The sequence below is a fragment of the Esox lucius genome, chromosome 20, assembly GCF_011004845.1.
Source record: "Esox lucius isolate fEsoLuc1 chromosome 20, fEsoLuc1.pri, whole genome shotgun sequence".
In the NCBI taxonomy this organism is placed as follows: Eukaryota; Metazoa; Chordata; class Actinopteri; order Esociformes; family Esocidae; genus Esox; species Esox lucius.
The window spans coordinates 30,112,810-30,140,254 of record NC_047588.1 but is presented as its reverse complement, the minus strand read 5'-3'; the positions used below and the strand labels follow the sequence as shown (position 1 = coordinate 30,140,254).

Here is a 27,445-nt window from a genome sequence, read left to right as displayed (position 1 = left end):
GGCAAAAATAGAATAAATTGCTTAGCCATATCAGCACTTTAACTATGATTTGTAGGTTAATCACAAGACTTTTCACAATAATAACACAACAATGAATACATTGTATTTTTTATAATGGAAACTAGAAATGTGAAGTTTGAATAGAAAGGTTGTTGCAGTCACACCTGTAAGGCACTACAAGGTTCTCCTGGAACAGAGACTCAAACTCCTTCTCTCTGGTGAGAGACACCACTGTCCGGATGTTGTCTATTGCCTCGGTGGCGATCTGAGATGCACACACCCAAACACCACACACACACACACACACACACACGAACACCACACACACACACACAAACACCACACACACACACACACACACACGAACACCACACACACACACACAAACACCACACACACACACACACACACACACACGCAAACATCACACGCACACAAAGACAAGAGAATAAAGTATACACATTCTCTGGAGCAAACTATGGGGGATATGAAAGAAGGAGTGTGTGTGTTCGTGTACCTTGCCAGCCTGTTCTAGCTCTTTCTTGTCTTTGATGGCATGACCAGAGAGTAGCTTCATCTGTATGGTTCCAGCTACAGCCATGATGGGCACAACACACAGGATGAGCAGAGTCAGCTGCCAGCCGTAGACAAAGGAGATGATCAGACCGGTGCCCAGGTTTGCCACGTTCTTAGCCAGAGTGGCCAAACGCACTCCTGTAGCCTGGAGAGGGAGGGAGGGTTAGTGTCGTTCCTTTGTGAGTGTGTGTGTGCGCGTGTGTTGTGTGTGAACTCACCCCTTGTACTTGTGCTGCATCTGTAGCCAATCTAGTGGTGAGAGCTCCCACACTGTTTTTGTGATGATCAAACCAGCCCAAATCCTACAAGAGGACAGACAAATTTACATGACAAAATGTCCTCTATACTTACAATATGAGTTGTTATAAACAATGTAAACTTAAATAAACAGTCTTACCTGTCTCATCATGGCTTCAAAGGCCATCAGTCTTATCTTCATGGTCAGAATCTCACCGGCCTTGCCAAAACAGAAGCCCTGGAGAGAACACAGCGTTGTCTCGTCAGTCATTACTGTATTGTGTAATTTAGCATTTGGTCAAAGTGCGAACAACCTAACTGTTTGTTTTCAGTGGCAACAAAGGCAAGGATTCAGTCAAAGGGTGGATTACTGACGATAAGTACACTGCACTTGACATAAAATGTACGTTTGAACTGTCTGTAAGATTTACAGTGAACATTAACTGGCTTTAAAAGATGCATAGTAGTCACTGCGGTACATGTTAACTGACATGGATTGAATCCCATCCACAGTGTATGTCTTTAGACATATTGCTTAACTGGGCTGGTTGTCAGTCTGAGCCGTGAAGTTTATTCTTAATACATGGCTCTGGTTGTTTTAACACAGCTCCTGGTGTTACCATGGTAAGGTAAGTTCTTAATAGACAGGTATACAGTAGGAGATAAAATCTGTTGAAATTGAGAGCAGACACTACCTCTTACATGGACTTCCATTTCCCTCCATACTATCTCTTACTATGCAAACACAGTGTTGTCCTGACAGCGACAGTACAAAAGTGATGTGGGTATACCTGAAGGAACATGGTAACAAAGGAGACAACTCCAATGGCAGCAAACATGAGAGCGAAGAAGGAGGAGCGTTCTCTGACCACCTCCTGGTCTGTCTCTGCAAACACCTGGAACATAATGCCAACACAAACATGGCAGTCATTTACTACAATGACACAACCACAGTGTCAACAATGAGATAGCCTGAGAGATGTTATTACTCATGAGACACAACAAACATTATATCTTGGAATTTCCTGCAATTTGACCAAGAGAATGATCTTTCAGGAGAAGGACTGTTGACATTTGTGAACATCAAGTGATCATTACCCAGAATATGGGAATAAATATTTTTTATTTGGATAATTTTGTAATTAATTGTTACATGCTGTACCGGTAAACCAAAGTTTCAAAGTGGGATCTCAGATACTTTAATTGTTTTTTGTGTAAGCGTGTAACTTTCTGAGGCATTTTATATAAACAGGAGTCCAAGGCACTAAATTCTGTGAGTGCAAAGTTAACATATGCTGTTGTGTAACGATGCATTTTGCATTTTGAAATTGAGTTATGGGATCTATGTAGCTTTCCCGAAATAAATATGGAAAATTATTTGACGTGACAATGAAAGTGCCTTTAGAATTTTTTTTACCCTCTTTGTCCATTTTCCCGCAGCATATACTCCCTTACCATTATAGATCCGCCTGTGGGTGTCCTAGAGAAAAAACTAAACCACCTCCTTATTCTAGAGACTCAACTGTTAAGTTACACACTATATGGCCAATAGTATGCGGACACCCCTGCTAATAATTGATTCAGGTGTTTCAGCCAGACCCATTACTCACAGGTGCATGAAATCATGAAGTGAAAGCATCTAGGAGGAACAACAGCCCAGCCATGAATTGGTAAACCACACAAAATCACAGAGCAGGGCTGCCAAGTGCTGATGCGCATAGCAAATATAAATTGCCTATCATCTGTTTCATCACTCACCACAGAGTTCCAAACCGCCTCTGGAAGCAACATCAGCACAGGAACTGTACTTTGGGAGCTTCACAAAACGGGACGCAAGCCTCACATCAACATACTCAATGCCAAGCATCAACTGGAGTGGCATAAAGCATGCCGCCACTGGACTCTGGTGCAGTGAAAATGTGTCCTCTGGAGTGATGAATCACGCATCTGGACGAATCTGGGTGTAACAGATGCCAGAAGAACTCTACCTACCGGATCTACGGTATTGTCAATGCATAGTGGAGGAGGGATAATGGTCTGGGGCTGTGTTTCAGGGTTTGGGCTAGGCCCCTTAGTTCCAGTGAAGGGTCATCTTAATGCAACAAGATACAAAGACATTTTAGACAAGTGGGTGCTTCCAACTTTTTTGGCAACAGTTTGGGGAAGGCCTTTTCCTGTTCCAGCATGACTGTGCCCCTGTGCACAAAGCAGGATCTATAAAGACATGGTTCAATGAGGTTGGTGTGGAGGAATTTGAGTGGCCTGCACAGAGCCCAGACCTCAACCCCACTGAACCCCTTTTTGGATTATTTGGAATGACGATTGTGAGCCAGACCTACTCGTTTAACAACAGTGTCTGAGCCAGGGGTGTAAAAAGTACAAAGTAGAAGTACTCGGCTGTGTTCACCATTTTTGGGAAGTTCCTAAAGAAGGGTTAAATGACCATGTAAACAGAGTTCATAACTCATCAGTGTCCTTATTTGATAATTTACACTCTTCCTTTTTATTTAATTGATCACTAGTTAGTTTTGAACTCCCTTTACCTGGTTATTTAGATCTTAATTAGATACCTCCCAAAAGTGGTGAACACAGCCGAACCCAGTTGAGTACTTTTACTTTGTACTTTTTACACCTCTGGTCTGAGCTCACAAATGCTTTTTTGGCTGAATGGGCACAAATTCCCACAAAGACACTCCTAAATCTTGTGGAAAGGCTTCCCAGAAGAGTGGGCGCCGGTTATAGCTGCAAAAGGGGGGCCAACTCCATATTAATGCCCATGGTTTTGGATGTATGTTCAACAAGCTCATATCGGTGTGATGCTTGGGTGTCCACATACTTTTGGCCATATAGTGTTTCTATAACATATTATTATTTTTAGCTCCAACTGGTCATTTTTAAGGAATTTATTTGGAAGTGCTCCTGATGAGGGTGATTTTGCACTGACTGCTTATTTTAGTTTTTGGTCGATAGCATGGCTTCTTACAGCAAAACAAGAAATATCCACGCCTCAATAATAAATATAAAAAATGTCAAATCAAAGTCTCTGTGTTTACATATGAATATAAAATAAGCATAGAGTAATATACATTAATATAAAAAATCCTGGCCTCCCAGGTGCAGCACAGAGGTTTAAGGACCTATTTCCTATTGCCCTCTAACTACAGCCTCAGGTGGCATGGGCCCCAGCAGATCTAATTTAAGGTATCAGGTGAGTTAACCCTCACACATAACATGATATCTTAGTCGGAAGAGGAGTTTGGGAAAAAAGCACAATGGCTTGGTGGAATATGGTTTAACTGTGCTTCGTGAGGAATATCTGTTCAGTATAAAAAAAGAGAGAAATAACAATGTTGAACATACAGCAATAATTTTGGAAAAGATGACCGCAAAGAGAGGTTCTATGCCTCCGTTGATAGTGGCACAGAACACACCAAGCACTATGTAGGGCCACTCAGGAAGGTTCAGCTTCATCACTTTCAGGAACGACACGGGAGGAACCTCCTCTTCCTGTACAGAGAGACACAAATAGAGAGAGATCATCAGAAACATTCCCACAGCTTTCACTACTGAGCTTAGATTTTAATTGGAATATCTATTTTACTCCCTATAGCTTCATGGCCTTAGCTCCCACACCTCCTCTGTCTCTTCCTCAGTCCAGTCCTTGTCTTCCTTCTCTGAGCCGATGAAGGATGAACCCTTGGTAGATTTCCCCCTGATGAGGCTCGGCTGGGAGAGAGATGTCACTGATGGACTCTTCTCCTCCAGAACCTGCTCCTCCACCACCTCATTCTTCTCATCACTTTTGAATGTCTTGTAGGACACAACAGAGAGTATAAAGCCAAGTGATTGTTGAGTCTGTGTAGTGGGATGCAGTTGATTAGGTGACGTAAATGTGAGGTGTGTGGGGAAGGATTATTGTGTCTGTATGAATGACTATTACCTGCATGGTGACCAGTGTGTGGTAGACACCTTCTTTTTCCATCAGTTCCTTATGTGTTCCCAGCTCTACGATCTCTCCGTTCTTGAAGCCAGCGATGACATCAGCGTTACGGATCGTAGACAGACGATGGGCCACTATGATGGTTGTACGACCCAGTCTGACCTGAAGGAAGACACAGAGGGAGGGAGATGGTGGACAATGGCAATGGTACGTATTATAGATGTTAATGAACTGCTGTGTGTGTGTGTCCGTCCTCCACCTTGTCCAAAGCAGCTTGTACGATGGTCTCACTCTCAGCATCAAGAGCTGAAGTGGCCTCGTCCAACAAGAGGATCTTGGGGTTGCGTACGAGAGCGCGAGCGATAGCGATCCTCTGTTTCTGTCCTCCACTCATCTGGGTTCCTCTGTCTCCAACCAGAGTCTCAAACTTCTGCTCAACATTGACAATAGCGTTGATCAATAATGTCATGTAATCAACCATCTAGCCTGAGTAATAAAAAGAACTGCACACATTCAGACCCCTTCAGACACAGTAACGTACATCAGGCTGAGACATGATGAAGTCGTATGCGTTGGCCTCCCTGGCAGCCTGTTCTATCTCCTGCTGTGTGACATCAGGTCGGCCATAACGGATGTTCTCAGCGATGGTGGTAGCAAAGAGGATGGGCTCCTGACTCACCACGCCAATCATTTCTCTCAGGAAACGCACGTTCAGAGAGCGCACATCATGGCCGTCCACACACACCTTCAGAACAGAGAGGGCATGAACAGATGTTACTGAACAGAGAGGGTATGAACAGATGTTACTGAACAGAGAGGGTATGAACAGATGTTACTGAACAGAGAGGGTATGAACAGATGTTACTGAACAGAGAGGGTATGAACAGATGTTACAGAACAGAGAGGGTATGAACAGATGTTACTGAACAGAGAGGGTATGAACAGATGTTACTGAACAGAGAAGGTATAGAGGGATATTAACAAAAAGAGAGAGTATTTGATGCCTATAACACAGCTATTGGCTGCCTGTGTTGATAGGGTTAAAAACGTTGAAGATTAACAGTTCTGACCTCCCTTCACAAAACAAATAATTCCTGTTTTTGTGGAGATAAAAAGGTGTTTTGTGTTCCACGATACTCACTGATCCCTCTAGTGGGTCATAGAACCGCTGCAGTAGTTGAACAGTGGTACTTTTCCCACAGCCACTACTGCCTACCAGAGCCATGGTCTGTCCACTACGCACGGTTAGAGACATACCATTCAACACCTATAGAGAAACATAGTAACACCCATTCAACACCATTCAACACCTGGTGACCCAAAGTCTTAATGGCCTCACACAGTAACACACCATTCAACACCTAGAGACACACATCATCCAAAACCTATAGAGAAACAAACAGTAACAAACCATTCAACACCTATTGAGACACACACAGTAAAACACCATTCAACACCTATTGAGACACACACAGTAACACCCCATTCAACACCTATAGAGACACAAACAGTAACACACCATTCAACACCTATAGAGACACAAACAGTAACACACCATTCAACACCTAAAAAGAAACATACAGTAATATACCATTCATACCCTAACTCTAAAAAATGGCACCTACTTTGACCTCCGGTCTTGAAGGGTAGGTAAAATGGATGTTGTTAAATTCGATGTTCCCTTTGATGATATCAGGCTTGTGGCCTTCATCTGAGTAGCTGTTGATGGTGGGTTTCTAAGAAAAACAGCAGCAGTACAGAACATAAATGTGTGCGATCATTCAAGCTGTTAACCAAAAATATAACCATTACAATTATAGGCCTATTACAATTCCAATAAAATATTTTCAAACAATATGGTGCATTACTGAAGTTTTTCCCAGGTTTTCAGTGCAGAATATTTTAAAAAAAACACACACACACAGCGCAAAATGTACAGTCTAAAACAAGTGAGTGAGTATTGGGAACGAGTGACAGAGGGTTCAAAGAACTTCACTTGATTGCTCTTGATAGTAAAAGGTGAGAATTCGAATGTAACATCGTGATTGTCAATGTTTTAATGTTTTCCCACAGCCCTCAGGTGTGTATAGTATGTATGTGTGGTGAAGGTCTGTCTAGCTGAATGTTTTAATGTTTTCCCACAGCCCTCAGGTGTATGTATGTGTGGTGGAGGTCTGTCTAGCTGAATGTTTTAATGTTTTCCCACAGCCCTCAGGTGTATGTATGTGTGGTGGAGGTCTGTCTAGCTGAATGTTTTAATGTTTTCCCACAGCCCTCAGGTGTATGTATGTGTGGTGAAGGTCTGTCTAGCTGAATGTTTTAATGTTTTCCCACAGCCCTCAGGTGTATGTATGTGTGGTGGAGGTCTGTCTAGCTGAATGTTTTAATGTTTTCCCACAGCCCTCAGTTGTGAATAGTATATATGTGTGGTGAAGGTCTGTCTAGCTGAATGTTTGTTAGAACCCAAAGGCGTAGTGAAACGTTAATAATCGATTGCAAATCAATACCAAACGCACACAGTGGACTAAGTACAGTCCATTCAACTATAACAACAGTGACCAGGTCTACTCTGTGATAACCTTGATCTGCCCAGACTGTTTTAGGGTGTGTTGTGTGTGTGTGTGTGTGAGTGTGTGTCTGTGACCCACACTGTCAATGATGTTGTAGACTTTGTGTGCTGCCCCCCGGGCGCTGGCGAAGGCCTGGATATTAGGAGAAGTCTGTCCCATGGCAAACACCCCACACGTGACCGAAAAGAACACCTACAGGAAACAAACACACATCAATAAGCGTTTTTGAATGTGTGCATGTGTGTGTATGTGTGTCTGTACTCACAGTGAGGACCATTCCGATGGTGTATTCTCCAGACTGGATGAGGGTGCTGCCGTACCAGAAGGCCAAAGCGTATGACAGGTAGATAATAAGGAAGGTGAAGCCCATAGCGATATTGGCAGAGATGGCTTTACGGATACCCATGTTCTTAGCATCCTCCAGGTTCTTCTTGTACCTGATGTAAAACATGTTTTCTATATTTGTAAGAGATTTTTGGAAATGTACTCCCATACAAAAAACGATTTTTCTGAACCGCTAACCCTTACTTTAATCTTTTTGAGAAGAATGACCGACCGACCGACTCCCCCTTGTTAAATAGTGTAGTGGTTAGAGATGTGGACTCTCATGCAGTGGACCAGTGTTTGAGCCTCTCCACAGTCAGTCAATCTTCAGCATATTTGTGGTGGATTTTCGAAATACGCATCTGTGCATGCTTTTTGGGGTAGCCTAATATACAATATCTCACAACCCCTTGCGCAGTAAAAGAGGGGTTTACACCATTCTCTCGACAAAAAAGTCAGTAATCGTCACTTATTATCAATGTCATTCATCACCAGTTATTGTATCAATGTAATTCACAAATAAAATAAAAATGAATGTTGTTGTGCCATGAAATGAAACAGCTTTGGCAGTGTAAATTACTCGCTAGTAATTGCTCAATTCTTATGACTACTAGTAGTTAATAGATACTATTAAGCCTATTACTGGCTAATAAGCTGTTAAAACGGCCAGTGGCAAAAGCCATAAAGTTCAGTGATGCTATTTGCGGTGGAAGTAAACTTAATAACAAACATTAGTCAGTTTAATACAATGCTTAATGGTGTCTAGCAAAATATTCAAACTCGGCATGATGTTAATGCGTAATAAGATGATCTAATGTCGAGATGCTATACTGACCCGCCCACATATGCATAGCTTTGTGGCGCAGTGGTTACAGACACAGCCTCTCACATGGGAGACCCCGGTTTGTATCCCATGAGGGCAACAACATTCATCCCTTTGAATAGTGGGCCAGCTGAACTAGGCTTGCCTGGTTCCTTTTCTTGTTCACAGACACTTCTGGATAAAAAGGCCTTAATTAGCCAATATGAAAACAATTATAATAATTATTATAAGCTTCTCTGTGGCATGATAAAGTGGCTGCTCAGGCTAATCTAAACGTAATAGACACTTGTGCGTTAGAAACACGGCTCAGCTTCTGAAAATGTTTGTTGGTTTATAGTATGTGAGGACTCCTGGATCTCACAAATATAGCTTAATGACCACACACACACCTAGTGATCTCCCTCTGTTGTCCACCGAATGCGAAGACAGTTCTGACAGAAGACAGCACCTCCTCAGCCACGGCTCCAGCTTTAGCATACGCTCCCTGTTCCAGAGACGTGAACGACGTCAACACCTAGACAGAGGACAAAACACAGTTTGACGGCAGTGAAGACCAGTATATGAGTGTGTATAAGTATATATATATATATATATATATATATATATATATATATATGTGTGTGTGTGCGTGTCCAGGAGGCCCACCTTGCTAAATATAAAAGCAGAGAAGCCTAGCACGGGGCTGATAGACAGAATGACCAGGGTTAGCTTCCATCCTTTGCTGAAGCCGATGATGAAGGAGATGATGAAGGTGGTGAATGACTGGATCAACATTCCCACCTTATCACCGATCCCCTCATTAATCTTATAAATGTCACTGGGAGGGGCAGGGAACAGAATAAAACACACAAATACATTTACCATTACATACACATATTTATACTCCATCTACATTCTGCAGCTTGATGGTATAAATGTAAATACAAAACTCCAGTGAATACTTAAAGCTGCTTTACTCTGTGAGGCGAGTGTTTAGTTCTCCTGTCTCGTTGACGTCAAACCAGCCGATCTCTTGCTGCATGATGCAGTGGAAGAAGAGCTTCCTGAGGCGCTTGACCTGCCTGCCTGCTGCCAGGGTCCAGAATGCCACCTGTATGTAGGCTGCTATCAACACTATGGCACCCATGATAGAGTAGTAGATAGCATGGCTGGAATTCAGAAGAAGATTTCCTTTAGAAGATATTTCTTGTACAGGAAAGTGGTGAAAGGGTCAAAGTTTGAATTTAAACCACTGCAGGAGTACATGTGAACTGGAGGCAGGGTTTAGATTGTTGGACCACCCTTGGCTGCAGTAATACACTGTAATATACACCACTCAGAATAATGAAGGGAACATGTAATCATCACAGCGTAACACCAAGTCAGTAAAACTTCAGGGATATAAAATGCGTCCAGTTAGGAAGCATAAGCGATTGTGAATCAATGTCACTTGTTTTGTTGGAAACAAAGGAAAGTGACAACAGGTGCACTGGAGAGGCAACAGCAAGACAACCCCCAAAAAGGCAATGGTTTTGCAGGTGGTGGCCACAGGCAATTGCTCTCTCCATTCCTGACAGATTCTCCTCTAGTTTAGCATTTTGCTAGTGTCCTTGTCACCACAGGGAGCATAAGGTGGTACCTGCAGCCCATTCAGGTAGCACAGGTAGTCCAGCTCCTCCAGGATGGCACATACGTATGTGCCGTCGCAAGAAGGTTTGGTGTGTCTCCCAGTACAGTCTCAAGAGTATGGAGGAGATACCAGGAGATTGGCCATTACACGAGGAGAGCTGGAAAGGGCCATAGAAGGGCATCAACCCAGCAGCAGGAGTGGCATCTAATCCTTTGTGCGAGGAGGAACAGGAGGAGCACTGCCAGAGCCCTACAAAATGACCTCCAGCGGGCTACTGGTGTGCATGTTTCTGACCAAACTGTCAGAAACAGACTCCATGAGGGTGGCATGAGGGCCCGACCTCCTCTAGTGGAACCTGTGCTCACAGCCCAGCATCGTGCAGCTCGATTGGCATTCGCCACAGACTGTCCACAAACTAACTGAAGCCCTGAATCCGGTCTGGGAGATACCCCAGGACACCATCCGCTGTCTCATCAGGAGCATGCCCAGATATTGTTGGGAGTGCATACAGGCATGTGGGGGCCATACACACTACTGAGTCACATGATGAGTTGCCATGATGAAATTCACACGAGTTGGATCAGCGTGTGATGTCAGTTGTTTACTTAGATTTTCGGAGTTTGAATCCAAGCCTCATTCGGTTGGTGATTTTGGTTTCCATTGACCGTTTCTACATCATTTTGTTCTCGGTGAATTACACAATGTACAGTAAAGATTTTGATATTTTATATATTTTGTTCATTGAGACCCGATATGTGAATTAGTGTTCCCTTCATTTCTTTGGAGCAGTGTATATTGGTCAGTGCTTTTGCCTGTGCATTATCACCGGCAACCCTGGACCAATTAGGGCTAACTGCCCTGCCCAAACACATGTCAGATAATTTCTCTGGGGCTTATTTATCTCTAACTACCACTAGTTAATCCATTTTCAAAGAGCCTCTGAAAACAAGACTGAGGGAAAATTGCCTGTTTTGACAAATGTCTTACCCAGTTATTTCTTCCCCCAAAGTGATGTTGGAAACAGGGTAAGTGATGTCTACAGAGGAAGATAGGTGATCGTTAAGAGCAGTGATTGACTGTGTGTGTGTGTGTGTGTGTGTGTGTGTGTGTGTGTGTGAGCGTGTGCACGTGTTTTGGGACAGACTCACTGGTGAGGTTCGTGTGTGACTGTTTGAAGTTGTTTACAAAGCTGTCAGTCATGTCACCAAAGACGATCGTCATGGAAGGAATAACCGTCCCATGGACCATGGCCATGAGGGTCCCCAGTACGATCAACAACTTGTCCCAACCATCTGCAAACCTGAACTGTGGAGGGGAGTGACAATGAGTGGCAGGGAAGGATTAACACTTGTACACTAAATTTACCTGTTTCTTCCTTCTAGCACTGACTTTGCTGATAGCTTGCAAAATATACTTACCATCACTGAGTTGTGTGGTTGTCCCACCTGGCTTTCTTAAGATGACTGCACTAAGTGTAACTCACTCAGAAATTATGAGCACCCGCTAAATGATTGAAATGCGAACATTTACGGACGTGACCAAAGTGAGAGGTTGGAAAGGAGAGACAGCAGAAGTGAGGAGGAGCCGGGACGGAGAAAAAGAAAAAAGACAAGGATGAGTGGTGATGAAACACATTCACATGCTGACCCACATGTCTGCGTAGATATTTCAGTGGGGAGAACAAGTATTTGATACACTGCCGATTTTGCAGGTTTTCCCACTTACAAAGCATGTAGAAGTCTGTAATTTTTATCATATGTACTCTTCAACTGTGAGTGACGGAATCTAAAACAAAAATCCAGAAAATCACATTGTATGATTTTTAAGTAATTAATTAGCATTTTATTGCATGACATAAGTATTTGATACATCAGAAAAGCAGAACTTAATCTTTGGTACAGAAACCTTTGTTTGCAATTACAGAGATCATACGTTTCCTGTAGTTCTTGACCAGATTTGCACACACTGCAGCAGGGATTTTGGCCCACTCCTCCATACAGACCTTCTCCAGATCCTTCAGGTTTCGGGGCTGTCACTGGGCAATACGGACTTTCAGCTCCCTCCAAAGATTTTCTATTGGGTTCAGGTCTGGAGACTGGCTAGGCCACTCCAGGACCTTGAGATGCTTCTTACTGAGCCACTCCTTAGTTGCCCTGGCTGTGTGTTTTGGGTCCTTGTCATGCTGGAAGACCCAGCCACGACCTATCTTCAATGCTCTTACCAAGGGAAGGAGGTTGTTGGCCAAGATCTCGCGATACATGGCCCCATCCATCCTCCCTTCAATACGGTGCAGTCGTCCTGTCCCCTTTGCAGAAAAGCATCCCCAAAGAATTATGTTTCCACCTCCATGCTTCAAGGTTGGGATGGTGTTCTTGGGGTTGTACTCATCCTTCTTCTTCCTCCAAACACAGCGAGTGGAGTTTAGACCAAAAAGCTCTATTGGTCATTGGTAAACTTCAGACGGGCCTGGACATGCGCTGGCTTGAGCAGGGGGACCTTGCGTGTACTGCAGGATTTTAATCCATGACGGCGTAGTCTGTTACTAATGGTTTACTTTGAGACTGTGGTCCCAGCTCTCTTCAGGTCATTGATCAGGTCCTGCCGTGTAGTTCTGGGCTGATCCCTCACCTTCCTCATGATCATTGATGCCCCACGAGGTGAGATATTGCATGGAGCCACATACCAAGGCAGATTGACCATCATCTTGAACTTCTTCCATTTTCAAATAATTGCGCCACTAGTTGTTGCCTTCTCACTAAGCTGCTTGCCTATTGTCCTGTAGCCCATCCCAGCCTTGTGCAGGTCTAAAATTTTATACCAGCTCTCTGGTCTTGGCCATTGTGGAGAGGTTGGAGTCTGTTTGATTGAATGTGTGTTCCTAGCCACTGAAATTCAACACTACTGTTGTTTGCTCCTTGGGGTTTAAGGCCGGGTGTCTCTGTAAAGCACGTTGTGACAACTGCTGTTGTAAAAAGGGCTTTATAAATAAATTTGATTGATTGATTGATTGGACAGGTGTCTTTTATACAAGTAACATGTTCAAACAGGTGCAGTTAATACAGGTAAGGAGTGGAGAACAGGAGGGCTTCTTAAAGAAAAATTAACAGGACTGTGAGAGCCGGAATTCTTACTGGTTGGTAGGTGATCAAATAATTGTCATGCAATAAAATGCAAATTAATTATTTAAAAATCATACAATGTGTTTTCTACGATTTATGTTTTAGAATCCATCTCTCACAGTTGAAGTGTACCTATGATATAAATTACAGACCTCTACATGCTTTGTAAGTAGGAAAACCTGCAAAATCGGCAGTGTATCAAATACTTGATACAATAACTCCTGGCCCTGGTAATACAGTGTACAGCTGGAGAGGTGTGCCACAGGGTATATACTAACCAGGGATACAGCCCCAACCATCGCAATCTCCGACTCCTTCAGGTTTTTGTCCTTTTTCCTTTTCTTGCTTTCCCTTCTCCCTTCACCTTTATCCTCACTAGAAATAAATGTACATTTAAATAATTCAGAGCGACTTATAAACCCAAAACTTCACCCAAAGAACACCATTCGTTACATTATAGGATGTTTCTCTGTGTCAGGGACTGGCTCTATTAATTTAGCGATGCACAGAAAAGTTATTGCTCTCTGCAAGAAAGCTGAAAGTGGGACAGATGTTTACCTTTGAGCATAACAACAACCCAAATCATAGAGACAAAGCTACCTGATGTTTCCCAGTCAGAGCCCTGGTCTAAATTAATTTTGTAAAGAATTATGGTCAAACATTGCCAAACCTAGGTTGGTAAAAACTATTCTAACAGACTCAGCTGTGATTACTGGCAATGGTGCTTCCTATTAACTCAATGGGTTGAAAGCTAATCCAATTATGAAATGTCAGTTTTATATTGTTTATATCATTTAATTTCAAAATCAAATATAATAAATCCACTTAAGTGTCTATTATGGTGTATGGATATGTGAATAAAGATTTCCTAATTTTGAGGGGGTCACAGGATAAAATGGGAAAACGTTGTGTAGACTTTCTACAGATGCAAACGTTCTATATGCACTATATAAATGTTTTTTCCAACATCATTGAGGTAGAGAAAGTTCTTTAGTTATAGAATTTGTTAACTCATAAACCTGACCACTTAGTAGCTAACTGTTTTATATATAAGATACACCAATATATACAAACTACCTTTTTTAAAACAGAAAAACAACCATAGACAACATTATTAGGATCCTCAATACTTACCCAATATTTCCGTTTAACTCAATCTTGGCTTTAGCCATGGTAAGCTTATCCTTCTTGCCCAAGTTGTCTTGCTCCTATAGCTGGTATGAGGGACAGAAAAGCTGATACAAAACATAATATTTGGACTTCTGTTACTGTCCTCACGAGTAAATGGAAAATATGTACTTTGATGCCTGGTGCTTAACCATACGCTAACCATAGGCTAAATGCATGGGTATGAATCAGGGAGGGGGACCATTTTTGTCACAGTAGAACTTTTTATTTCGAATTGGGTTCTCCAAAAGTTTATGTTACGTCTGAGCTCTAGTCCACCCCCACACAAATACAGCTCAGTTACCTGTTATCATGCTGAAAAGGTTTAATGACCCTCTTGCTTGATAGGCATACGTATTAAAGCAATAATTTAGACCCTCTATTGCCCCAGCAGTGAAGTATAAAGTTTCATTTGTTAATTGTTGTGTATTATCTTATACGCTAGCTAAACATTTTGTATTAGAAAGCAGTTCACGATTAATATAGTGTGACGATCCAGCTGTGTAGATACTTATAAAAACAGGAGACAACGGTAGATCCACTCACCTCTTAAATCCCGCTACCACGCAATGACCTCTGTTGGTCCGCTATAAGCAATCACAACATTTCTTCTATTTGGCTCTGGTTGTCTAGAAACAACGGGGCCGCAGCGCTCTTATATTACTGAAAATGTTGTTGTTTCACTGTGTGACATCATTTACTGCCGCCCCGGCACATGTCAAACCTTCTCAATGTTGAATGACGTAAGAAGGCGAAATGACCAGGAGACCGTCCTTCGTAAATGTATCCTCTTGGATTAAAGGTATCCCTAACCCTTGATTCATCCTTTCTATTCATTCAATTTCTATGTGTTTTTAGATAGGCGTAATCCAGATGAAAACTTTTGGAAAAAACGGCACCTGTAGATTGGGTTGTGTCTGAATAGGCCATAACGCCAAAAGTCACTTAGGCCATTTAGGATGATGTGTAATTGTGAATTTTCATTAAGCTCTGTGTGTGGGTTGTATTTTGGTATGACGCCTATATAAGCATGTCCGCGGGAAGATCTTTTGAGCACGGGGTTTTGATAATGGTTCGCACAAGATACGCATGCACGTAGGCAATAATGACGCGCATCAACCACGAGAACCGGCGGACGGGGACGCATGTCCGTCGGCCGAAATGACGCCCGTCTCAGCGACCGAGAAACAGACGGCTGGAATCTCGTCACGGGATGCTGGGGATTCGTAAAGGGGAACTGCAACAACTCCAGCACCCCTACTTCCCGCGCCTATATGCATATAAGCCACATACTTCTGACTTTGTGCCTCTCTCTCTAAAAAGCCTAGAAATAAATCTTTTGTGAAAGTTATACTTCTAGGTGGTGTTTGTTTAACATAAGTTTTCACATTTTTCTATAAAAAATGTAACATTCAATTTGCTCATAACATTTCCTTTATAGTGCAACGATGTATTCATTCAGTAGCCATTTTCATAATTTACTTGTGATGTATGGGAAACAAATTGCTATGCTATTGCTTACCAAACGTCTTACTTGCAAATTACATTATAATGCATGTTCAGAATTAGAATTTATGACCTACATTCTTCATACATTTGATTGATATTGTTTACATCATTTATAAGTAAACACATTATTTATAAGTTAAGTGAAATTTATTCGTAAAAGGAATTATTCTAAATTTATTACATACACTTGTGTGTTTGTACTGTAATGTTTAATGTGTTTTGTTTAATTTTTTGTTTTTCAATATCTATTTTTTAGTCCTTGTGCCATCCAGCTGTCGAAGAATGCTCAGTGAACATGGATAACCTACTGCACTTATTCTGATGTGTGATGCAAGGCACTGCCCCCCCTTTTTTTCAGCACTCAGAGTTTGGTGCTTACAAAAGAACAATTTATATAATGAATGACTCTGTTATACAGCACACCATAAAACCATGCCTGTTGGGCAAAGGTACAGCTAATCATAAACACCCCTTCACGTTCATGTGCATACACACACCAGCCTGTTGGCCAAAGTCTCTGCTAGTCATGCACACCCCTTCACGTTCATGTGCATACACACACCAGACAGTTGGCCAAAGTCTCTGCTAGTCATATACACCCCTTTACGAACATGTGCATGCAGAAATGAACACACAAATGTTTCTTTCATCCGTGTAGAAACCATTTTTGGTTCAACCTAACCCTTAGCATAACCTTAACCTAAACCTAACCCTCAATAACCTTTAACATTTTTGCTAAAAGTTAACATAGCCCTAATGCCTAACCCTAAATTTGACCCTAAATCCACCCCCTGAGAGGGTAATAGTATTTCATCTGAGTGGGGACGTCTACAGAACCTATTACAGAACCTACTACAGAACCTACTACAGAACCTACTACAGAACCTACTTTCTCAGGTGTCACTACCGTTGTGGGAACTTTTGGTAACTTTTAGACCTGGATCATAGACATGTGTTCCATGACATTTGTTTTATAATCCGAAAACACACAGAGCACATGATCTGTTTCCTTCTCTTACTTTTCTATTTTATATTATTTGATTAACTGTTGATATTATGAATCACATGTTGCCTTTGTTCAGATTGTTTTCGCTCTTCGGTAATTTTTGATTATTCCTTTCATATTATGAACTAACATGACGTTCACACAATAAAGCATTGAACAATTGAACAATGAAGCATTACATGTGGAAGCTCCTAATAAGGAAGGGGATATAATACACTTACATCACTTCCTGGTTTGTCATCACACTCTGACTCAGAATAAGTGCAGAATAAGTGCATAACATAAAGTGATGTCACTGTTTAATGAATGATACAACCAATATGTAATCACAGATGTAAGAGATTTTAAATCATACATTCATGTCAAAAACATCACTGTGTGTGTTATCACATAATTACGATTTTGAAGGCATTGAGCCTACAGAAGAATTTCCGAGTTGATTACTTTAAAACAATACAATAAAAGTTGAGTTGATTGATTGCGGATATATTCCATAGTTTTTTTCCGAAACCGTTTCGCTTTGAAAGATTCTGTGTTGGGAGGGTTGAAATTATGATTGAAATGTGTCATATATATATATATATATATATATATATATATATATATATATATATATATATATATATATATATATATATATATATATATATATATATATATATATATATATACGTTTTCTTTATATTGAGCATATGTTGAATCGCCTATCAAACATAGAGGGCTTAGTATTTTTGACAAGAATGGAGATGTTTACATACAACCCAACCTTTAGATATCAAGTTATTTTGAGGGAAGTCATTATCTTCCCTCAGTTGATCAAAAAAAAGCTATAGTTCCATCTCTGTATAGATCGCCCACAGTGTGGATCCCTCTTGGAAGCCAACAAATAAATAATCTAGGCAACAACGCTGAGGGCTTATTAATTATCAAAAACAAGAGTGACATTAGTCGAAGACTAAAATGTTATTTAATTTGCTTCCAAATATGGATTGGGCTGTGATGAGATCATGAGAATGTTTATAAAGGCTGACGGGGGAAAAAACACTACGCCAATAGAATAGGGGTTGCAATCCCCATGCTCATTTCTAAACCAGTTGGATGATGCTAAAATATGACCACAGAAATTTGCAAAGAAATTTGCGGGAGGTGTAGACTCCGAATGTATTGTGATCCTAGCGACGCCTCTGGGAATAAGTGTAAGAAACTGCGTAAGAAAGCAATTTAATTTCACGCGTTCTTCACAGCAAGGAAAGTGGCAGCGTTCTCCATACTGAAATGTTTTTTTGAAGTCCATGAGCGGGAGAACGTTTTATATAGTGATATGACATTTTAAATGTGATTTGTTTAACTAAAATAGGCCCCGTATTCCTAAGGGCATCAGTTCACTGTTATTCCACTGGTTTCAGTGTGTATACGCGTCCACTCTGAAGAGTATTAATGTTACACTGAAAAATGTAGTCTTTCCCCTTACTAAACTGCAGTTCACTCCATGTCCACTGTGTGTCCCCATCGACCTGTACACAAACACGTACATCATGTCTATCATTAAACAGAAAAACACAGGAATAACTTGTTTTTATGTGGCCAAACACCTGATCCCAAAATTATGTCAAAACTTAAGTTGTTTTCTTCATTCATATTATCCAAAATATAATACAAATCAACAGTCGTAGGATATACATTGTATAGACTGGGTTTGACATTTTTGTCACAAGTAGAGCCATAAAAGTTAAACATACAAACCAATGCACCAGTAAATCGGAGATCAAGATTCAGGACCAAGGACGGTGGCAACCTAAAATAAGCGCTATCTTACGTTTCAGAACCACAAGACTGTGGACAGCGACTGATTCCAGATGCAGTAGGCCCAATAGAGATATATGTTTCATGTCAGACATTTTCAGTGGCCTAAACCAGTCCTAAATCAAACCAGCCTTAATCGTTGCAGTTGTAGAAGAACGAAGTCGGTTGTTACATTTGAAATCCACCCATAACTATTTAATTTCCCCATATTATTAAGGTTACCATAGTGGAGCAATATCAGGTACTCAACCTAAACCGCTTCAATTCCTCGCCACTTTGAACATCCATTCTCCCTCTTTCACTCTCTTTCGCTCCATTTATCTCCCCTTCTCCCACTCTTACCCAATGTCCCTGAAAATATAAATGTCCATTATCTTTCCACTTTCCCTCTGCTGGTAGTGACAGCGAGCTCCCTCTCCATCCCATGTATACGATAGCTACGTTGACTGTCAACAAACGAGCCAGCGCGCCAGTGTGACGCTGATCCCGCGGGCGGCAGCGTGCACCGGTAGAGCCCAGTCTATGGACAGGAAAGAAATACGACGATAAACAACATTGCGCACTTACACCGGGGAGAAACAACTGACAGTAGCGAGGATGGCGTCATTCAGCCTTGGTCTGCATATAGCTCGCAAGCGGGGTGCTGCTAGAAGCGCAGTTGTGGAGAGGAAGAACCTACTCACAGTCTGCAGGTAAAATAATGCAGAGGCTAAATTGTGTTAATTTACTAATCAGTCTGGAGAGATATGAAGACATTCTCGCCAGACTGACTGTTGTGTGTATGGATAATGTTAATGGGTAAGCCCATTTGTGGTACAGTCTATATTTCTAAACATCGAGTGTAACCGAACATTTTTACATTTGTTCCCGACGATTTTTGTATCATGTTGAACTGGAGATTTACTGCATGTAGGCTGTGACTCAGGGAATAATGTCGGAGGATTTCCTGAATTATTAATCTAAAGTCTATTTCTCATCAAACAGTATAACTGTATCTGTTCTGTCTGAGTATGATGTCATGCTGTTCCCCTTAAAGTTGAAAGTCTCACCCACTTGACTACAATATAATGGCGGATGCCTTCAATGGCAATATTGATGCTCTCATCAACTTTAAAAGGAAACGTGTCTTTTCACCTTCAATATATAAGGTAGGTGGAGAGAAAGAGACAGGGACAGAGAGAGAGAGCGAGAAAAGAGTTGTGCGGAGAAAACATGAAATGAGCTAGCGAGAACAATTAGGTGTGAATGAGGACAACAACAGGAACAGGCTTGGGTCAAAACTTGTTGAATCCCTCCAATATTCTAGAACACTGCTGTCCTTTGAGGCAGTGTTTACCTTTTTGACTCATTTTCTGTTTTTGCTTCTTCTTTTTCCCATAAACTCTCCTTTGTGTTAATTATTTCAACACAGATTAGAGAGCCTAATCAATAAATCCATCAAATCTATTTTATAAAGCCCTTTTTACATCAGAAGTTGTCACAAAGTGCTTATATAGACAACCATACTGAAGACCCAAATGCAAGCAACAACACAAAATGGATGCACAGCGGAGAGGAACATTCTTTAGTACGGGTCTGAACCTAGGAAGAAACCTAGAGAAGAGCCAGTCCTCTTCTGGCTGTGCTGGGTGAAGATTATAAGAGTAAATTATCTTTTTGAGCCATGTCAATGTTTTTGCATGTTCAGCTGACCAGAGTCGGTGAGTCAATAAATGCAGGTGGGCGATAGGTGGTGTCCAGGGTCTTTTGGTAGAATTCAGATCAGCTGTACAACCAGGTGGACAAGAACAGGGATGGCTGTAGGTTTTCTCTCCAACCTCATTTTTGACTAACTCAAGTTAAGCTTTTTACCAGCTAATTATTATAATCAGGTGTGCTAAATTAGAGTGGAGAGAACCTATAGGGCAGTAGATCTCCAGAAACAGGGTTGGGAAGCCCTGATCTAGGCGCTTACATGGACTGTACATACAAATGCGTCTGTGGAATGATTATATGGACATCTGAGGATCTTTTAAGGCAGTGTACTTACTCTGTTGATCAACTTTGCAGTAGAGAGAGTGTTTCCTTAATCCTTTAAATTATCTGCTCAGTAGGAAATTATCTCTCCCTAGAGTCACATTTAACAGCGTATCAGACAGGAACTCACTGACCCTATTGAAACACCAGTAGAGATGGTTGTGTGTGGGTGTGTGTGTGGGTGTGTGGGTGTTTGTAGGTTTTCAGTGAAGACGTTGATCAACCGATCCTGCTTGGAGACCATAGACGACTCGTCTCCAGAGTTCACCAACTTTGTCTCCATCCTGGAACAGATACTGAGTCACAGACTCAAAGGTAGGAATACGCAAACAACCACACTAAAAGCCCTTCCCAATTGGACTACATCAGAGTTATTGGGGAAAGGATTCAAAATGACAAGAGACATTTATTTTCTCACCCTTGTCCACCTCTCCCTCCTTTTCTTCTTCGCTCTCCCCCCATACACCCTTCCCTCCTTTTCTTCTTCTCTCTCCCCCCATACACCCCTCCCTCTCTTGCCCTTCTCCCAGGTCTGACTACATGGTTTGGTTATGAGAGTCCTCGGAGTTTCTGGGACTATGTGAAAGCAGCCTGTAGTAAGGTTCCTCACAGCTGCATCCACAGCATTGAGAGCATGGAGAACGTGCGCTCCTCCAGAGCTAAGGTGTGTGAGAACATTAGGGAATGTACGCTGCTCCAGAGCTGGGCTGTGTTAGAACATGATTATGTATGCTCCTGCATAGCTTGGGCGTGTGAAAACACTGAGAACGTACTCTTCCCCCGGGACTAGGGTGAGTGAAAGAATGGTCACGAGAGAGTATTATGGTCCTGCTCCAAATCCTTTAGTCCTGGAACTTAATGACAACGTTAATAATCTCACAAATCACAATCACACACACACACACACATATATACACAACTCATTTTTATTAGCTGGATGGAAATACACATACAACAAAAGGCTGGTTTGTTTAGAAGCCTTGTTAAAATGGCCACCGATCAACAGTTAATACTATGGTGCTGTAGAAGAGCAGTCAGACACCCACACGCAAGCAGGTGATCTAACCCAATCAGCTGACTGGCTAATTAGGAAATACATAGCAGGGCAGTATGTGTGTGTGTGTGTTTTAATGACGTCTGTTTAAAGAGCTACTACAGGCCTCCTGATGTATAATGAAAACTTAAGAAGTGTGTGCCCACAGGGCCGGGCTTGGATCCGCCTGGTGCTGATGGAGAAAAGGCTCTCTGAGTACATCTCTTCCGCCCTGAGGGACTTTAAAACCACCAGGTTTGGCTCTTTCTTACGCAAATCATTGACGTGAGGCCAGTACAAAGCCTCCAGTCCCGTGTCAGTTACATCGTCAATGTAAACATGTCTGTGTGAAGTGTTTGGATCTTAGGTGTTATGAGGGTGGACCTTTAATATGTTTGTGTCTTCTGTGTTGTGTGTAGACGGTGCTATGAGGAGGGGGCCCTCATGTTAGGTGAGGAGGCTGACCTGCTAGCAGACACACTCCTGGGTCTCAACACCATCGACTTCAGGTACTCATATGACGTGTTTGGTTATTCTCGATTGGCAGAGTCAGACCTCGGGTTCCCATGAGCAGTGTTTCTCCCTCTGATCCTTAGCTTCTGTCTAAAAGGGGAGGGTCTGGACGGAAGCTACCCAGCTGTGATTGACTATACGCCCTATCTACAGTTCGTTCAGAGGTATGTGGGCTTCAGGATTTGAACCCTTTCCACACTATTGTGCCCCTCCCCTGTCCATTTTGTCCGGTGGTTCAGAGGCTGTCTGCAGAGTGCCCTTGCCTCCTGTGTAGTGCGGACAGCATCAGCAGTGACGAGGAGGAGTTAAGGACGCTGGGCAGCAGCGGCAGTGAGAAAAGCACCCCAGAAAACATGGTGGCCAGCACGGCGGCAGCCATCTTCACTGAGCAGAGCAGCTGGGTTAGCAAGTGTAAACGACTTGAGCAGAAATACCGCTTGGCCCTGGAGCAGAAGGTAATGACCGTGTGTGTGTGTACAAAATGTGTCAGTCTGTATGTGTGCACAGTGTGTCAGTCTGTCTGTCTGTGTGTGTGTGTGTGTGTACACAGTGTGGGTGTTTGTATTTGTGTCAGAAGACTGCAATAGGCACTGTAACAAGAGACAGATGACTGGATGCCTTCGTATATTTTTGAATGTTAGACTGCGAGACTCTAAGGTTGTGGTGTGTCTTGGGAGGAATTATTGGAAGGTTCGATTTCTAAATGTCAGGATGAGCGTCGGGTTTCTACTGTGGGAAAACACACACGTCGTCTGATCCAACCACCCTGGAGTGGAGCGCGCAGAGCCTTCTCTCCTCAACAACAAAAGACATATTCCCTCTTGTTTGTCTGTTTTGTTGCTGAATAAGACAAACTACATTTTGTGTGTGTTCCAGAGTTATCTTGAAGAGATGGTTCGTCTGAGAGAGGCCCAGCTGTCTCACGCCGTGTCTCAGAATGAGGCACTACAGCACAGACTAGCAGACACGCACCTTACACACACACTGGAGAAGGAACAACTGGAATACGTCATACTGGAGCTGCAGCACCAGCTGTGAGTGGATATGAGTGCGTGTGTCTTTGTTTCTGTGAGTTTGTGAGTGTGTGCTAAGAGCGTGTGTATCTGTGTCTATCTAAGCTGGGGGAATATTGCCAGCTGTGAGGCTGACATTTTAAACACAGTCAGAGAGTCGGTTGGTGGGTGGGTGTGGGTGTGTGTGTGTGTGTGTGTGTGTGTGGGTGGAATGACTGTGTACAGAGGAGATACTTTGGGGTTTGGTGGAAGTTTATCACTCAGAGTGTGATTAATGTTGTCAATTTAATCTCTACCTTTTCACCTTTTGTGATGAATATTTTAGTCTGGGTCTTGCAGGGATTTAAACTGCAGTGTCATCTCTCCAACCAATGATCAGTCAGGGATATTGGATTTACAGACTCTAGAGATTGGGGGGAGGGAAGTAGAGTAGAAATAGAGTGAGAACCAGACATAAAGGGAGAAGGTTTGGATAAAAAAGCAGAAGGGAAGAGTTTGCCAAGAGAGACCCTATTTCGGAACGGAATAAAATGTTCCTAGAACACAGTGTTGCTGTATTCACAGTATGATGGATTGGCCACACTCACGCACTTCTGTGTAGTTTATTCCTGTGGCCCAATGGCTAGCTGCTGACTTCTCATAGGTCAAATATAAGTAATTAACCACGTAGCTCAGGATGAACTGCTGGGCCACTGATTATATCTGGTAAAGACAGCAGAAAGAGACCATAATGCAGAGATTGCTTCCATGGTTTGCATTGGGCCACAATGAAAACCATGCACGGTGAACAAAACCAAATCTTTGATTGCTGTCATAATGTGTTCATAGAATGCTTACAGGGTAAGAAACAAATCCATCGTACTGATATTTTGGTGAACAATTCCATTAAATTCTTTATTATCAAGATTACTGCACATCCCTTGATGTTTACTGCACATCCCTTGATGTTTACTGCACATCCCTTGATGTTTACTGCACATCCTTTGAAAATGTGTTGTATCATTGAGTGTTTTATTTGGCTAATAGGGAATCGGTAATCTGATACAGTTATGTGGTCAGCAGGTTGTTCTGAGCCCCATGGAAAAGTGTGCCAGCCTGTGAGAAGCTAGCAGCCAGCCATTAAGACTAAATGTATTAACCTCAGGTTGAGTAGGGCCCCTTGAGGTTTATATTGTGTTTGTGCGTGTTTGTGTTTCTCCTGCTGAAGAACGGTACTGAAGAACCATGACCTGCAGTCCAGACAAGAACTGACCACACATCTAACCAATCAATGGCCTTCACCCAGTGCCATGGATACCAATGCCGTTGCCTTGGATACCCTGCTGTACAGGAAGAGAGTGGGACAGTGGGAGGAGTATGTAAATAATATTTACATCATAGTACACGTTTTTGTTGTCCACCCAAATGGGTTAACACAGCTCGATAGTTTAAAATACTGTGGCTGTGAGGTACTCTGACAAAATATTTAAACATTTTACATATGTGTCCGCCAGACAATTTAGATGTCCAGACTAATACCTGTGTGTGTGTATGTTCTACAGAAAGAGTTTCCAGAGCCTGGAGCAGCTTTCTGCTGATATGAGCCTCTCTCAGACCTCCCTGGGGCCCCTCAACACACACAGTCTGGAGGCCCGACCTGCCAACTCCCACTGGCACCACCATGGTGTGTATGCGAGCGTGTGTACACACTGACACCTGTTAACAATAAATTATTTAATTTAGTGCATGTGTTCTGACCCCGGCTTTTCTTTCTCAGGTAAGGAGGACACCCCCTCACTGAGAGGCCTGTGTGGGTCTCTGCAGTCTGTAGCGAGTTGTAAGTCTCTGGCCAGCCTGAAGTCCAGTGAGTGTTTGGCTAGCCCCACCATAGAGATGACAAGTCCTGGCCTCACTCCATCCTAGAACTGGAGACTAGGGGACTTAGCCTACTGCCTGCAGCCAGGAAACCACTTGATTTGGATCCTGGAATTGGAACCAAGTTTTGAATAACATTCCGCCCTACCACCTTTGGCCAGCCTAGGACCCTGCTGATGTGATTATAGCACACAGAGTCTGGATCCTGGAATTCCATTTAGATCAACACTAAACATAGAACATAGAGCATAGAACTCAAAAGAGGAGCCTGTTGTAACTACAGGGGTGTGCTATTTGGTCAGTATACCATGGCTAAAGGCTGTTCTTATGCACGATACAACTCTGAGTGCCCAGACACAGTACTTAGTCCTGGTGTTTTGGCCAAGAACCACAAACACCAAAGGTTCCTTGTAAGTATTATCAGTTACCGATGCAATCAATAAACAAAATATATATATTTCTGTCTCATAAACCACAACTTTAAGCCAATCAATATTCAGGCTTCTGGTTTATTAGGAATTAAGGACCCCAAATTAGCCTTTTTTTATGTATCTGCACTGATATGAAAAGAACCAGACAGTTGAAAGACATTTCCGGTTGTCATCTACCATTTTGCCGTTATCTATCCAATAAGTTCAAATCATTGCAGACCAAGAAAAAGATATCAGAACCACACTTTACACACTGAATGCAGCCTTTCAATAGTCACTAAAGCGGAAGTATTTCCACCCTGCCAGTCGGGGGAGTGCTTTATCACAAGAGATGTATCTAAACACAGACCCTGTATGCAAGCTTCAACCACAAATGGTGTATTTTTTTATAAGTTATTGGTTCCAGAATATCTTTATCTGACCTCTTCTCACAGTGTTCAGTATCAGATTTAGCAGATTGATAAAACTTGAGGAATTGCCTTAAGACTGGTTTTAGATTGTTAAGGGCAGAAGGTGTGTTTCTCTGAGCTGGTCAAAACCTGTAGCCTTCTATTTGTGCCTGATCATCCTGCAGCTGTTCCTGTCCTGTTACCCTGGCAACTCCACTGAGCGCTATGATATGGCCATAGCAGGTCAGCGACCATAGAAATACCTTTCATAGAATGGACTTATTAAAGTATATTGTATTCCCACCAGAGATATTGACTATCCCAATTGTCTCATTCTATCACGGCATAGAGCATTCACTCAATCATCTGTCCATGTTGGATGGGCCTCGAAATATCTAGAGAACTCGGCTTCTGTCTTCTAATTAAACTGTCATCCTCTGTAGTGCTTTATTTGTAGCCCATGTTATTGATGACATTGAATGTATCTCACACACAATCCATCTAAATCATACTGTGTTCTATGTTGAATGGTTTCATTACGTATCATAGCGTGTTGATTGTGCTCTCAGGAAACGTTTGCTGTCCTACAGGTGTCAGTGAGTTTGGATAGGTTGAACATGCTAAGTCTTTATTCAATTAAACTCATTAGGTTCAACACACGTTAGTCTATATTAAATGAGAATGTTGTTTCTCTGACAGCTTTGTGGTTTATTTTGATCAGAGCCACGTGAGGAATGTTCTGGGTCTATGCACGTGCGCTCTACTTTCTTGTGATTTTGCACATTACATGACTACATTTGTCCTTTGAAATTAACTTAATATATGTAAGGTCTTTCGGAATGTATTTATTTGCACAGCATTGTATTCAGTATTAATCTGTATGAAGTAGTTTAATATGTATCACAACCATGTACACATCTCCATGTCCTTTTCCTGCCACAACCATTGTGTCTGTCCAAAATAAAGTCCATCACAGTAACATTAAACAGGAGTTTATTGACCTCTTCTGTCACTATAGCACTCAAATTACCACAGGAGTTCACAAGAGGAATCTCTATTAACACAGATATTTAAAACCCTGCTCACTGATCAAGATGGATACAAACAGCTGAGAGAAAATGTTTTATTTTTAGCAAATATAGATTTGCCTCTACCAAAGGGGGAGCACTCATGTTTTGTTTCCTGTCTCAGATCAGATTACCTTGCTTTACATGTGTTAAAGAGTACGGTGCCGGCGTTACACAGATATCTGAAGTCTCCCATGTGATTCTCACTCTGAAGACCATAAGGGAGTGTGACAATGGCTTACAAGGCCCTTGTCCCCAAGTGGGATCTCCCCTCCCCTGCCCTGTGGGCTCTGAGACCCTGAAGAATCCTGTCCTGCTGTCATGGGGCCATAGCTGCCATACAGCCTGTCTGGAGTTGTACTGGAAGCAGAGGGAATCATGAGAATGCCCACTGTGCGGGGTTAAATGCCATAAGGATTCGACCGTCCTTGTGCTGAAGAACCGGA

The 27,445-nt window shown here is 42.3% G+C and overlaps 2 protein-coding genes across 10 annotated transcripts in view; one reads left to right on the top strand and one right to left on the bottom strand.

The window, feature by feature from the left end:
• Positions 1–19,044, bottom strand: part of abcb4 (ATP-binding cassette, sub-family B (MDR/TAP), member 4) — a 68,632-nt gene extending 49,588 nt beyond the window's left edge. The window contains exons 1-22 of one of the 7 annotated variants that reach the window (XM_034288617.1): positions 19,026–19,044; positions 14,333–14,412; positions 13,477–13,573; positions 11,228–11,384; positions 11,067–11,115; positions 9,427–9,618; positions 9,116–9,287; positions 8,860–8,984; positions 7,589–7,760; positions 7,402–7,515; positions 6,379–6,489; positions 5,895–6,020; positions 5,295–5,498; positions 5,013–5,183; positions 4,754–4,915; positions 4,447–4,623; positions 4,174–4,320; positions 1,605–1,709; positions 974–1,051; positions 795–878; positions 518–721; positions 165–265 (exon numbers count right to left, since the gene is read on the bottom strand). In XM_034288617.1, the coding sequence (XP_034144508.1) occupies positions 165–265; positions 518–721; positions 795–878; positions 974–1,051; positions 1,605–1,709; positions 4,174–4,320; positions 4,447–4,623; positions 4,754–4,915; positions 5,013–5,183; positions 5,295–5,498; positions 5,895–6,020; positions 6,379–6,489; positions 7,402–7,515; positions 7,589–7,760; positions 8,860–8,984; positions 9,116–9,287; positions 9,427–9,618; positions 11,067–11,115; positions 11,228–11,384; positions 13,477–13,573; positions 14,333–14,370 (2,786 nt within the window). In that variant the 5' untranslated portion in view covers positions 14,371–14,412; positions 19,026–19,044. Of the gene's footprint in view, positions 1–164; positions 266–517; positions 722–794; positions 879–973; positions 1,052–1,604; positions 1,710–4,173; positions 4,321–4,446; positions 4,624–4,753; positions 4,916–5,012; positions 5,184–5,294; positions 5,499–5,894; positions 6,021–6,378; positions 6,490–7,401; positions 7,516–7,588; positions 7,761–8,859; positions 8,985–9,115; positions 9,288–9,426; positions 9,619–11,066; positions 11,116–11,227; positions 11,385–11,497; positions 11,583–13,476; positions 13,574–14,332; positions 14,434–14,911; positions 15,696–19,025 lie in introns of those variants that run through there. The other 6 variants (XM_029115624.2, XM_034288616.1, XM_029115623.2 and 3 more) reach the window with 6 other exon arrangements.
• A 107-nt stretch (positions 19,045–19,151) lies between these two features.
• On the top strand, positions 19,152–26,902 carry rundc3b (RUN domain containing 3b). 3 transcript variants are annotated; one of them, XM_010902505.5, is made up of 11 exons: positions 19,152–19,375; positions 20,899–21,014; positions 21,230–21,363; positions 21,902–21,987; positions 22,152–22,241; positions 22,329–22,409; positions 22,520–22,700; positions 23,122–23,279; positions 24,466–24,612; positions 24,800–24,921; positions 25,015–26,902. In XM_010902505.5, exons 1-11 carry the CDS (start codon positions 19,281–19,283, stop codon positions 25,158–25,160), a joined length of 1,356 nt encoding a protein of 451 aa, XP_010900807.1. In that variant the 5' UTR covers positions 19,152–19,280; the 3' UTR covers positions 25,161–26,902. The 3 variants fall into 3 exon arrangements, with proteins under 3 accessions (XP_010900807.1, XP_019896912.1, XP_010900808.1); XM_020041353.2 differs by having other exon boundaries at positions 19,289–19,375; positions 20,095–21,014; XM_010902506.3 differs by having other exon boundaries at positions 19,353–19,375; positions 20,855–21,014.
• The last annotated feature ends 543 nt before the right edge of the window (positions 26,903–27,445 follow it).

Coding starts and splice junctions, on each gene's coding strand:
- rundc3b (XM_010902505.5), top strand. CDS start 19,281: ATGGCGTCATTCAGCCTTGGTCTGCATATAGCTCGCAAGCGGGGTGCT. Junction 21,015..21,229: donor ACTGAGTCACAGACTCAAAG/GTAGGAATACGC, acceptor CCCTTCTCCCAG/GTCTGACTACATGGTTTGGT. Junction 21,988..22,151: donor AGGGACTTTAAAACCACCAG/GTTTGGCTCTTT, acceptor TGTTGTGTGTAG/ACGGTGCTATGAGGAGGGGG.